Raw genomic sequence first — 13,998 nt, forward strand, 5'->3', positions numbered from 1 at the left:
CACTCCCTGGAATTAGATGACGAAAGCTAAAAGCCGCGCGGATGCCGCCTACAAATTAAAGAAGGATTTGATTAACTCGTTAGATTTTAGAATCGGATATTTGCATTTTGAATCCATAATCAGCATATAATTTTGAAGACTTTTTTCACATTTTTGAACACGATCAGACAGAAGTGGGGAGTTATCATATCAAATTATGTGTTTTTTCTGTAAAAACATCTGCAGTGAACCTATAAGGTTGTGAAAATCTAAGGTCTTTGTACTTGTGAGCCATTTCTCTACAAGCAAGGATCCACCTGTTTGTTCCAATTTTAGAAGATCTTTAGAGCAAAAAATTATTATAATTTCGGGTCAAAATATGTTAAATTGAAGAAGCTTTGAAAGAACGAGCTTTCTCGGATTTCCAATCTACAGGGATTATTGCGAAAAAATACCTCATTACTTAAAATATAATTAGATTCGTAAGAAATGCTACCTTCTTCAGGGTCTGGTTTTAAAATACATTTTACTATTAAAATACATTTGATTATTGTTTTCTTCCGAAATTCAAACATTGATGGACAATGTTTCCGAGGAAGCATGTATAGGCAAGTTCTGGTTAAAAAGACATTAAACATGCCATACCGCCTTGTGCATAAAGCAGTATTTGAAACAATTATGAGCATTCATAAGTTACTAATCTGTCATCAAAATATTTGCGTGCCGAAATCAGCAATGACGGATAAGATGTAGATTTTGCGAAAAATTGCCTGGGTAATATTTAACCCCCTTACTCTTCTGAAGGTCAATGTTTTTATATTTCTTAATATTCTAAGGAAAATGTTACCATAAATTACTGGATATATCAACAGTTAACTGCAACTTCGTAACGATAGGAGACGTTCATGTTAGCACATCTGTCTCACTTGACAGGGACGTTGAACATTTTTAATGTTAAATGAGGGAAGCGAACAAGATGTTAAAATTGTGATTTCGTCGATTTAAGCTCATATTTTTTAGTATAAAATAATACTATTCCATTTCATTTGCAGTTTCACACACACTCGCACACACAAACACACACTTTACTTAAACTTACGGTACCGCTGTAGAGCATGATGGATGTGTAGTCGAAAGGCACGTCGAAATTATTAGTGGTATCCAGGTTGTATTCACTTGCAGAATTTCCTGGTATGATGTTCTCAAGATGAATGGTCACGTACTCGTCTCTGAAGGAAATTTGTATTAACAACCGCAAACTAGTACAATAATGAAGCTACTGTACTTATATTTTAGTATTTAGTAAATATGCTTTTAACTTCTGTGAATTCCAAATATTTGTCACAGTAAATCAATTATATTTTGATAGATAAATTTTTCTTGTACGAGAACAGTGAGTTCCTAGACAGAATTTACTTGGAACGTCATCAACAATTCGCTATAATTTTAAAGGGATTTTGCCGTTCCCTGTGAACCAAAATGTTTCCTGAACTTTCAAACTTCTGTGAAACTCCGCGATTAAGCTTATGTTGATTGTTGCTCAAATAAGCTCATCAGAGCCTTCTGCATATTTTAGTGTTTTGAGGCAAATCTTGCTTCCTCTCTCTTATACAAGAAACGACTATGATTGCAGGTCGTTGACCAATGGTTTTTGCATTATAAAATCAGACGTAGAACCTGATGAATTATTTTTTATGTTGAAAGCTTACTTAATCAGCTGACATAAACCTCGCTGGAAATATGGTAGGAATCCTGAAAAATATGCAAGCACTGCTGTCTTCAAACGAAGAGCATTCGATATTCATCGTTACGAATCAATAAACCGAAGCTCATTCAATATGTCAGATACAACAAAATCTTGCATGAAGCATTTCAAAGTAATAATTGTTCTGTTGAAAACGTTTCGGAGTCCAGCTCCATCGCCAGTTTGATAAATCTAGAATAGAAATACAATCATAACTCATAAGTTAACCAAATTTGGATTCAAAAGAAAAAAAAATGAAGTTAAACACCTAAATTTACAGGCAAAAGTCAGGGTAATAAAGTAAATACCTATCTACTCACAATTTCTAGTGGATAAGAACTAATGGCTGCATTTAAACTAGTTCTTGCTATAAAAATATAACAGGATTCCAAAATACGCCGATCGGATGCAACAGAACTAGAAGCTAAAATCTTAATGTCAGTGTCGGACACTGGAATGTTACTCAAATAAGCTCATCAGAGCCTTCTGCATATTTTAGTGTTTTGAGACATATCTTGCTTCCTCTCTCTTATACAAGAAACGACTATGATTGCAGGTCGTTGACCAATGGTTTTTGCATTATAAATCACACGTAGAACTTGATGAATCAGTTTTTATGTTGAAAGATTACTTAATCAGCTGACATAAACCTCGTTGGAAATATGGTAGGAATCCTGAAAAATATGCAAGCACTGCTGCCTTCAAACGAAGAGCAATCGAAATTCATCGTTACGAATCAATAAACCAAAGCTCATTTAATATGTCAGACACAACAAAATCTTGCATGAAGCATTTCAACGTAATAATTGTTCCTTAAGGTAGACAATTTGCTTAAAAGTTTTTTCGAATTGTCCGAATATTTATTGACCACTTATTTCTTGAAATATCATCGGACATTTTTATGGACTAAACCTCATATTTCTCTGCTAATATGATTAATTTTCTTAATTAAAATCACTAGATTGCTTGCATCGCAGATTCACTAGAAATTTAAAAGCGAAGAAAACTCCACACAAATTTATCATATCTCTGTTGAAAACGTTTCGGAGTCCAGCTCCATCGCCAGTTTGATAAATCTAGAATAGAAATACAATCATAAATTAATAAAATTTGGATTCAAAAGAAAAAAATTGAAGTTAAACACCTAAATTTACAGGCAAAAGTCAGGGTAATAAAGTAAATACCTATCTACTCACAATTTCTAGAGGATAAGAACTAAAGGCTGCATTTAAACTAAGCCTCGCTATAAAAATATAACAGGATTCCAAAATATGCCGATCGGATGCAACAGAACTAGAAGCTAAAATCTTAATGTCAGTGTCGGACACTGGAATGTTGCACTGTTCGGCGTGAGTGCACACAGCCGAATGAGGAGGGAGCGATAGTAACTGCCCAGGGCCTATACTTTCAATAAGAGTTAAGAGATCGTAAGTTCATCAGCCAATCATTGACGGCTTTTCGAGCAAAATCCACCTATCATAGATAAGAAATTAGAGCGTAAGTACTTACGTTCACTTTGCAAGTTTTGAAAGCATGGCCCTGGCAGCCCTCTAACTCCTACCTCTATGCTCAGCGACCCTAGAGTAAAGGTTTCGTGACGTCATTCCAACGTACGCAGATGCGCATCGCGCACAACTAAATTTATAAACTAGGGACGATCGCATGTGAGAAGGGACGATATCTTTGTACCCAAAAACGAACCTATTTTAAAATTATTCACCAGTAAGATATGAAGATTATTGTTCGGAAAGTACTACATTAACAAATTTTTTAATTCTCTCGACATAGCTTCGGACGCATGGCCGAGGTATGGAAGAGAATAGTAAACACAGTTTCTATTATCACGCTCTTGAACAATTTCACTGTATCACTTAGACATGAATTTCGAGCCAGTCTCCCCAAATTCAGTGAACAAGGAATATCTCCCAAAGTAATGAACTTACCTCGCTGAAACTTGGTACACGTAACGGTGATTTTTGGAATTTCACCTTCATTTGTGAGTTCTATGGCGATACGTGCCGAAATTCGCCGTGAATAAGACATTGCTTCTACACTACTGTACAGCTGCCTGATCGATTATCAAAACATCGCTATGTACACGTAGCGTTTTAAGTAGTTCTTAAGTGCTGCTATGAAGACGTAACTCTAACGGTGTAAATATCAAAACATTTGCGCAGGAAGCTACGTATAAGAAGCTGTGCGTAACTCTACGCCTGCTCGGAGGTGTCGTAAGTGGAGTATTGTACAAATTTTGAATGGGTGAAGCGATTGGTAACCATTTAGTTACTAGTGTCTAGACTCTACTAGTGTCTAGACTCTAGTATCATACTAATGTACAGACTTTAGTTTCATATTAAGGTAAATCCTCTAATTTTTATTTAGAAAAATATTTTTTGTAAATGTAAGGAATTATATTGGTAATGTATTGAATGAATTTTTTCTCAGTACATGCCGATAGAAAACGAATAATTGGTGGAGCTGAACAATGAATAGATCAAAAATATTAATCTCTAATCTACAGATATTATTAGATATATAATATATATTAATCAATAATACCTACTATGCCAGCGGTTCCCAAACTTTTTCAGGCTGGCGCCCCCTTTGGCTCCCCAATGAATCTCTAGCACCCCCCCCCCTCTCCGACAAAAACATCGCTAAGTACACGTAGCGTCTTACGTGTTTCGTAAGTGCTGCTATGAAGACGTAACTCTAACAGTGTAATTATCAAAACATCTGCGCAGAAAGCTACGTACAAGAAGCTGTGCGTAACTCTACGCCTGCTCGGAGGTGTCGTAAGTGGAGTATTGTACAAATTTTGAATGGGTGAAGCGATTGGTAATATAGTTACTAGTGTCTAGACTCTACTAGTGTCTAGACTCTAGTATCATACTAATGTATACTATAGACTGTAGTATCATTTCAAGGAAAATCCTCTAATTTTTATTTAGAAAAATATTTTTTCTATATGTAAGGAATTATATTAGTAATGCATTTGATGAATTTTATCTCAGTACACGCCGATAGAAAACGAATAATTGGTGGAGCTAAACAATGAAGAGATTATAAATATTAAACTATATCTTTAGATGATAATGGATACATAATATATTTTAATCATTATTACCTGCTTTGTTATCTTGAAACGGCATTTGTCGTTGATTTTTTAGAGTAGAAGCGTTTAGGATTCTTTAAAAAAGCTAAAAATGTTCAACTAACTGGACACAGAAGCGTGGCGTTAGATGACACGTGATGTAAACAAATTATGTAAGCGAGCTTTTTGATTGGCTGGAGTCCAACTTAGTTTGATAATGGCTTTTCAGATAGGTCTTGCGTACGCAAATTTTGATAGGGTGTACTTGAGCAACATTTATTTCTTTGTGCGTAAGTATAAAAAGTTACGAAGTTTTGATAATCCGGCCCTTGATTTGAACGAAACTTTGAATATACAAGCCTAACCTCCCAACGGTGATGTTTAGCTCATGACAATTTTTTAGATTTTGTCTTCGTTTGCGAGTTATACGGCTTTACGTTTACGGCTCTTGGTCTATGCAAGTTTAAAAATCGGCCTGAGAAATTCCGGTCGCTTCTCAGTATATCCGTATAACTCGCGAACGAAGGGAGAATCGAATAAATTGTCACGAGCTAAACATCACCGTTTGGAGGTTAGGCTTGTATATTCAAAGTTTTGTTCAAATCTGCACAGTAGTTTAGAATAAATGTCTTGTTCACTGCAAATTTAGGCACGTATCGTCATATAACTCACGAATGAAGGTGAAATTCTAAAAATTTTCCCGAGCTCAACATCGCCGTTAGGTCCCAATGAATACGTGTACTAACTACTAAGTTTCATTGAGCTACGTTCATTACTTTGAGAGATGTTCTCTGTTCACTGAATTTGGAGATTTGCCGAGACACCGGCCGTAAATTTGTCCGAGACGTTCGTGGTGAGAGGTTTTTGGCTGTTATTGGCGAATAAAATGCCACCAGGTACTTTCATAATAAATCAAAATGTGGTAGCTTTTTAGCGAATTAAATTCACGATATCTTAATTATTTCAATGTTCGTGGCGTGTTGGGATAAGCCGATCAGAATAGTTTGTTAAAAAAATATTAAATAAGAAATAAATAAAAAAAAATAACTGAAAATTTTCGAGTGGAAGTAGATAATTCAGCGGACAAACCTGTCGCTGCGACTCATTTCGTGCACGAAGCCCAAAGCGTGGCCAAGCTCGTGGATGACGCCTCCGTACTAGAATAAATGAGTAAACTTATTATTTTTCAATAATGAAATAATAACAATATAATTAAAAGATGTTAGTTTTTACGTGGCCAAGTTACCCGATTTTGTTCGCCGAGATACAGAAGAGCCTTTTAGCATCGGGTCTATTTCTTGTGACCGTGAGGCGCGCGTACACATGATCCCTGATTACTTGCAGGGTGGACACTGCACAGCTACGATAAACCTCGATGAACTCAGCAATAAATGCTATTTTTTCGAGTCACCCATGACAATAACGCGAGGTTGAGACGATTTTGTCCGATCAACTGGCAATAAATTTGGGTTCCCCAGGTCGGATTAATATTGCATGTATTTCGCCATTTACTTTCATGCTTTCAAAATTACGCTATATATATGGCCACTCTCTATTATTGCCATCGACGATCCTTTATTTACCTAAAAGAATATATATTGCGGTAAATATTGTTCTTCTAGTGTAGCGGGCCAGCCTTGGCCGCGCTTAAAACTTGTAAGTTTTCTTCAGCCGCCGCACTTCTCTGACAAAGACTAAGGAGATAAAGTATGAGTAGATAGTTTTCTCGAGAAGCAGCTGATTAGATGTTTTCTTGATAATTTAATTTACTACTAAAGCTACGCGAAATTTATGAATAAATTTTCCATTTATGCATATGCACATGTGCAGGTACATTGAAAAATCCGTGATTTTTTCAGACTAATCCTCTAATAGAGCACCCCAGTGATCTGAATGCCTGCTTTCTTCATTATCTTACAGTTAATTTTTAATATATCATCAATCAATGATGCAAAAATTAACTAGATATTGTGACGCAATTTTTTGCCCCTGTTAATTCAGAGCTCCAGTTAGGAATAGTATTCCTGAATAGTTTCTAAACGACAAGAGATTTTTTTTCAAATTATATCCACCGCATGCCAAAAGAAAATGTGTTCCAATCCCATGTGTAAAAAAATTTGTACATTTTTCAATGTACATTTGGGGTACATTTGGGGCTATACTCTACTGCACCAAAGTATTCGGCTGAGTGCACAAACTTGATTTTCTCTACGTTACCTTGAAGAAACCTTTCAACTTCAACAGAGAAGGTTCCGATTAATTTTGCCGTAACCCCGTCAATTATTAACTAGTAAAACGTGAATATTGTACGTAGCTTCTGTGCCCACATGCAGTTCACAAGAACTTTAAATCGGCTTTGAAAAAATTCCTATGTTTTTATTATTTAATAGTTGATATTATATAATCTATAAGATTAAATATTATTGATAAGATTAAGCAATGAACGTACCACAGTCATTAGTGATTTAATAAGTTGTATGATAAATTTGTACAACCTCATGACCTTAACTGCAAAGTCCGGACAAATTGATGAATTCAAAAGCATAAATTGATTTTTAAGATGAATTCCAACCCACATATACTAGCTTTCTCGAGCCGTACTATCAAATTTATGTGCTATCAAAACTAAGTGCACGTAGAGGCCTATTTCTCGTCTGTGATTGGTGCGTTCCAAATATCAGTGATTAATGGACGGCAGTACGAATTTGTAAATATCTTCAATAATACGGCCCTTTGAAAGTACTATGATGGTATATGTTCTTCGTATCCATTTATAATGTCTGTGTTTACACGGAATCTCACACATGAGTCCTTCTCCCAGGACCTCAGCGCAGGCTCCACGCGCGTCAAGTTTACCGCACCTAACGAAAGCAATATTAATGGTTTTCCGGAAATATGGTAGAGTGAAACAAACATATTCCAGGGAATATGTTTGGGTGCAATTTTTCATCATATTTCATCCATAAAAAATATTAAAAGAATAAAATTGGAAAATTTCATTACAGGGAATCATTGTCTTGTATAGGTTTGGACTCATCTATTCCTCATTTAATTCAGCAATGAGACAGGCATTTGAACATGTCTAGGTTTGAAAGTTAGAGAATTAAAGCAGATATTTTAATTTTTATAATTATTATATTGACAACATCCCAGCCTGGTATCTGCCAAGGAGATATATTAGTGTTGCTGTTCGAATTCATTACATGCTGCTACCCTAAAATTAGATAAATTAATCAAAATTTACATCAACATGTTGTAATCAATCTATGTCATGAAAATAAATCAATCAATTAGTTTATTTGTTGCATTATGAAAGCTTGATAAGCAATTTATTCAGTAGCCTCTGAAATGTATTTAATTCAAATAAATTTTTAATGACAAATCCATGTTTCACCGAATCAAAGGGATTATCAAGTCAGTGCAAGTTCACGCAAACAGAAATTTATCCGGTAGCGAATGGTTTTCAGAAACAGCGACTTTGTGAGGTTCAAAAACTGTCGTTTCTTGGACCATATCAATAACCGCTTCAATGCTCAAATGATGTTAGTTTTTCATAATTAATCTTATATTATATTTCTCACCTTGGCACCTGTAGGGAATCACCACCATTCCGTCTTCTCCGATTGGCCACGGAGTCATTCCTACCTGTATGTTCCTCGTGGCCATGTTTTGACTTAATGTCATTGGCGACAATTCCACACCTCCCATCACGATACTCACTAGACCTTCACCTGAAGTTCCATAATTTGGAGGTGCCTATAAGAGATTTGTATATTGTTAGGATCGCAATAAGAGTTTTAGTATAAGATAGCAGAATTAACGGGTTTAAACTTGGGCAATTGACCATAGAATTCATTGATTTACATTTTCAGTGTCGAACAATGATCTTCAAATGAATTTGGTTGATCAAAATGCTGGTTTAAGGAAGTAATTTTAATTTATTAACGATGTGTCGAATGTAACAACATTACTTTTTCAAGTTAAAAGAAGCATTGAATACTGAAATTTTGGTGGAAATAAGTACACGATACACGTATATATGATACACACGAAAATTTTGAACCGTGAAAATTTGTCCGAGGCAATCTCCAAGCTTAGAAAATCCGGTAGTTGTGATCGAGACGGATAGCAGGAGTCCAATGCGAAAAGATAAGGGCTTCAGTTATCGTCGGTCGGATGATGTCGGTACTAAAAATGCATAATGGTTATTCCAGTCCTCGTCTCGAATTCTCTATCGCGTTCAACAAATTTCGATCTGTTATTAGCATTTTGTGATCAAATTGAGCGGCATTGAAAAACTGGATATGATTTGGTTAAAGTTTGGATTAGCTTCAGTCCAATAAACTCAATTTTAATTTCGAAATCAAAATTTAGGTTTCTATCAAATTTTAGCGCATGAATTAAATGGCATTCTATGTCGTGTGGTCGCCAAAACTAGAAAAAGACAAAAATTTAGTCGAGAGTGTTTAAAGACGGTCAGTAGATAGCATAATGAGCGTATGGTAACACTTTGCAAAAACAGCTTAAAATCATAGGTTTCCACAATCTTATTTCGAATCTCGCTCATCAAAATTAGCCAATTACCCTCGAATAAACCTAGTAACTTATCTACAATTTTATTTCGACAACAAAAATTTGAGCACTGCATCCGATCACTTACCCTGAATCTTGTCGAACAAAATTAACCAATTACCCCTGAATAAAACCTCCTTCAATATTATTACGAACAATTACCCCCGAATTCGTATAAACAGCTTAACAGGGTACCGATCATTTACCCTGAATCTTACCCAACAAAATTGAGCAATTACTCCCGAATCATGAGTTAACGATCAAAGGCGGTGGAGAAACGCCTGATTTAATGCTAAGACGAGTGCGGCCAAACTCTCCAGCACCTAAACGGTACCCAAAAAGAAATAGGACCTCTCGATTACCGTTTGCTAACGGTTATAAACTCATCCTAAGTCATTCATTGTCAGTAAACACGGAAGCAAATGTTTTCTTGACAATTTAATTTACTACTAAAGCTACACGAATTTTATAAATAAATTTTTCATTTATGCATATGCACATGTGCAGGTACATTGGAAAATCTGTGATTTTTCAGACTAATCCTTGAATAGAGCACCCCAGTGATCTGAATGCCTGCTTTCTTCATTATCTTACATTTAGTTTTAAATATCTCATCAAGCAATGATGTAGTAATTAACTAGATATTGTGACGCAATTTTTTGTCCCTGTTAACTAAGAGCTCCTGTTAGGAATAATATTCCTGAATAGTTTCTAAACGACAAGAGATTTTTTTTCAATCGATATCCACCGCATGCCAAAAGGAAATGGGTTCCAATCCCATGTGTGAAAAATTCAATGTACATATGGGGCAATACTCTGCTGCACCAAAGTATTCGGCAGAGTGTACAAACTTGATTTTCTCTACGTTACCTTGAAGAAACCTTTCAGCTTCAACAGAGAAGGTTCCAACTAATTTTGCCGAAACCCCTTCAATTATTAACTAGTAAAACGTGAATATTGTACGTAACTTCTGTGCCCACATGCAGTTCACAAGAACTTTAAATCGGCTTTGAAAAAATTCCTTTGTTTTTATTATATAATAGTTGATATTATATAATTTATAATATTAAATATTATTGATAAGATTAAGCAATAAACGTACCACAGTCATTAGTGATTTAATAAGTTGTATGATAAATTTGTACAACCTCATGATCTTAACTGCAAAGTCCAGACAAATTGATGAATTCAAAAGCATAAATTGATTTTCAAGAAGAATTCCAACCCACATATACTAGCTTTCTCGAGCCGTACTATCAAAGTTATGTGCTAATCAAAACTAAGTACACGTATCGGCCGATTTCTCGTCTGTGATTGGTGCGTTCCAAATATCAGTGATTAGTGGACGGCAGTACGAATTTGCAAATATCTTCAATAATACGGCCCTTTGAAAGTACTATGATGGTATATGTTCTTCGTATCCATTTATAATGTCTGTGATACGAGATGTTTTTGTTTTTATGGGGAAAAGACTGGTGGCATTGAGCTGCCAGAAAGAGGAAGAAGAACTTGAAACTATAGTATAAGACGAAGATAGACGAATAGCGCATTATTAGGTTTGTTTTAAGTTTATGAGATTGGGTTGAGATCGGATTTAGGTGAACATCATGGTTCTCATTACAAATGCAAGGCACAGCCATACCCCACAGGAATCAGTTATTTCCAGTAAGGTAGCTTTCGGATAGATGCCCAGTAAGCTTTGGCAGTGTGTGGATGCTCTAATGAGGAGGTAGGTGTCGTGCAGCTTTTCACTGGCCGCCATCTCGCGGAATCTCACACATGAGTCCTTCTCCCAGGACCTCAGCGCTGGCCCCAAGCGCGTCAAGTTGACCGCACCTAACGGAGGCAAAATTTCTGGTTTTCCGGAATTATGGTACAGTGAAACAAACAAGTTCCAGGGAATATGTTTGGGTGCAATATTTCATCATATTTCATCCATAAAAAAATATTAAAAGAATAAAATTGGAAAATTACATTTTAATAGGTAAAGTTAGCATTCACTCAGCATAGCTGAGGGAATCATTGTCTTCTATAGGTTTGGACTCATCTATTCCTCATTTGATTCAGCAATGAGACAGGCATTTGATCATGTCCAGGTATGAAAGCTAGAGAATTAAAGCAGATATTTTAATTTTTTATAATTATTATATTGAAAACATCCCAGCCTGGTATCTGCCAAGGAGATATATTAGTGTTGCTGTTCGAATTCATTACATGCTGCTGGACTGAAATTAAATAAATTAACCAAAATTCACATCAACATGTTGTAATCAATCTATGTTATGAAAATAAATCAATCAATTAGTTTATTTGCTGCATTATGAAAGCTTGATAAGCAATTTATTCAGCAGCCTATGAAATTTATTCAATTCAAATAAATTTTTAATGACAAATCCATGTTTCACCGAATCAAAGGGATTATCAAGTCAGTGCAAGTTCACGCAAACAGAAATTTATCCGGTAGCGAATTGTTTTTAGAAATAGAGACTTTGTGAAGTTCAAAAACTGTCGTTTCTTGCACCATATCAATGACCACTTCAATGCTCAAATGATGTTAGTTTTTTCATAATTAATCTTAAAGTTTATATTATATTTCTCACCTTCGCACCTGTAGGGAACCACCACCATTCCGTCTGCTCCGATTGGCCACGAAGTAATTCCTTTCTGTATGTTCCTCGTGGCCATGTTTTGACTTAATGTCATTGGTGACAATTCCACACCTCCCATCACGACACTCACTAGACCTTCACCTGAAGTTCCATAATTTGGAGGTGCCTATAAGAGATTTGGATATTATTAGGTTCGCAATAAGAGTTTTAGTATAAGATAGCAGAAGGATAGGTGGAGTCCAATGCGAAAAGATAAGGGCTTCAGTTATCATCGGTCGGATGATGTCGGTACTCAAAATGCATCATGCATGGTTATTCCAGTTCTCGTATTGAATTCTCTATCGCGTTCAACAAATTTTGATCTGTTATTTGCATTTTGTAATCAAATTGAGCGGCATTGAAAAACTGGATATAATTTAGTTAAAACTTGGATTAGCTTCAGTTCAATAAACTCAATTTTAATTTCGAAATCAAAATTTAGATTTCGATCAAATTTTAGCGCATGAATTAAATGGCATTCTATGTCGTGTGGTCGCCAAAACTAGAAAAAGACAAAATTTTAGTCGAGAGTTTTCAAAGACGTGCAACAAGGATAATTCCGGGATTGAAATGCAAGCCTTATGAAGAAAGAATGAAAATTATGAAGCTTCCAAGTCTCCGTTATCGACGTCTGCGTGGTGACCTCATTGAAGTATACAAATATACCCACGTATATGAAGTATACAAATATACAAGGTCCCAGAAGGATTGCTAGAATTTGATACAAGAACCAACACCAGGGGCCACGGCTATAAACTAAAAAAACTGCGTTGTAACACATCCCTACGACAACTTTTCTTCTCGCTTCGAGTCACCGACATGTGGAACAGCCTCCCTGATAGCATCGTTGACGCTCCGAGTATGAACGCCTTCAAGAACAGACTAGACGAAGCTATGCAGGAACATATGTTCTGTCTTGAAATGCATAGCACCTTACGGACCAGGCAATTAGTCTAGCAGCTATCTCAGTCAATCGTCAGTTAAGGAAAGATCGGGTTCCAAAGGCCGGATCCCTTGTGAATCAAGTCACGAAAGGGACACTGTTAGGTTTAGAAACAAAGGTTTCCCAAGAAGAAATTTTTATTTAGCGAACGAATTCCCAGATCCAGTTGTCCCAGATTCAAGTGAAGCTTGTTGACAATCAGTCCGAAAACACGGTCAAACAGCTTAGTCGACTTCGTACAGGTTCGTCGTAACAGACGAATTCTCGACCCAACATAACTGTAAAGTAAATTGACTAGTCTTAAGATTCCAGCTAATGAAAGTCCTTACATATGGCAGTCAGATATTTCAATACTGGTCATTAAACAAATAATGAAGCAATAAACCACACACTTCTGAAACAGGTAAGTAGCGAAGTTATAGTTAAGTTTCTGCTGTCTCGAGCCAAAAAAAAAGGATGCAGACCGACACCACCAGAGTAATAGTTATTCTATGGGAAGAAAGATACCATATAGTGAGAAACTCATGTAAATAATCGAGTAACAATGATATTGAGCTATGTTCAATCTATATCGCACTGTTTCGCAAGTTTATAGCAACCTCTCGAACCCACCTTAAAATCCTTTGCGACTAAGCGGGATATGTAATTTTAAGAGGCAAATGAGAGGCCATATACAGGGAAAATTAGGATAGTAGAAGGAGAGGCAGACTCCGAAGCTTTAATGAATTTAACTGGAAGAAGAACTCTGTTCTTCTATCTAGGTAGGACAATATATACATATAGATAGGAATTTAACTTCAAGTTTATTATAAGCCTAAGGCCAAGGCGGTTATACCACAGTAGAGTGCAAATGCCCAAGTTTAAGTCGGTGTCTGCCTCCTAAATAAAGTAAGAGCGAACATGCATTTCAACTTAAATAAACAAAATGAAAACTGAGAGTGATCACTCTAACAAATAAATAGAATTAAGAAGGTATGGCGTTAATTACAGACTGCCGAAGCGCGTCCACGAAGATAGG

General features: G+C 36.0%; 1 protein-coding gene across 1 annotated transcript; it reads right to left on the minus strand.

Moving 5' to 3' along the window:
• Positions 1–10,619: 10,619 nt before the first annotated feature.
• On the minus strand, positions 10,620–12,164 carry LOC108680006 (the record flags this gene model as incomplete). Its single annotated transcript, XM_018168763.2, is given in 2 exon segments — positions 10,620–11,225; positions 11,990–12,164. Coding segments are annotated over 2 exon segments (417 nt in total), but the record flags the coding sequence as incomplete, so codon positions are not given.
• Between the last annotated feature and the right edge of the window lie 1,834 nt (positions 12,165–13,998).

This window comes from Hyalella azteca, unplaced genomic scaffold (genome assembly GCF_000764305.2).
Source record: "Hyalella azteca isolate HAZT.00-mixed unplaced genomic scaffold, Hazt_2.0.2 contig4053, whole genome shotgun sequence".
NCBI classification, from domain to species: domain Eukaryota; kingdom Metazoa; phylum Arthropoda; class Malacostraca; order Amphipoda; family Hyalellidae; genus Hyalella; species Hyalella azteca.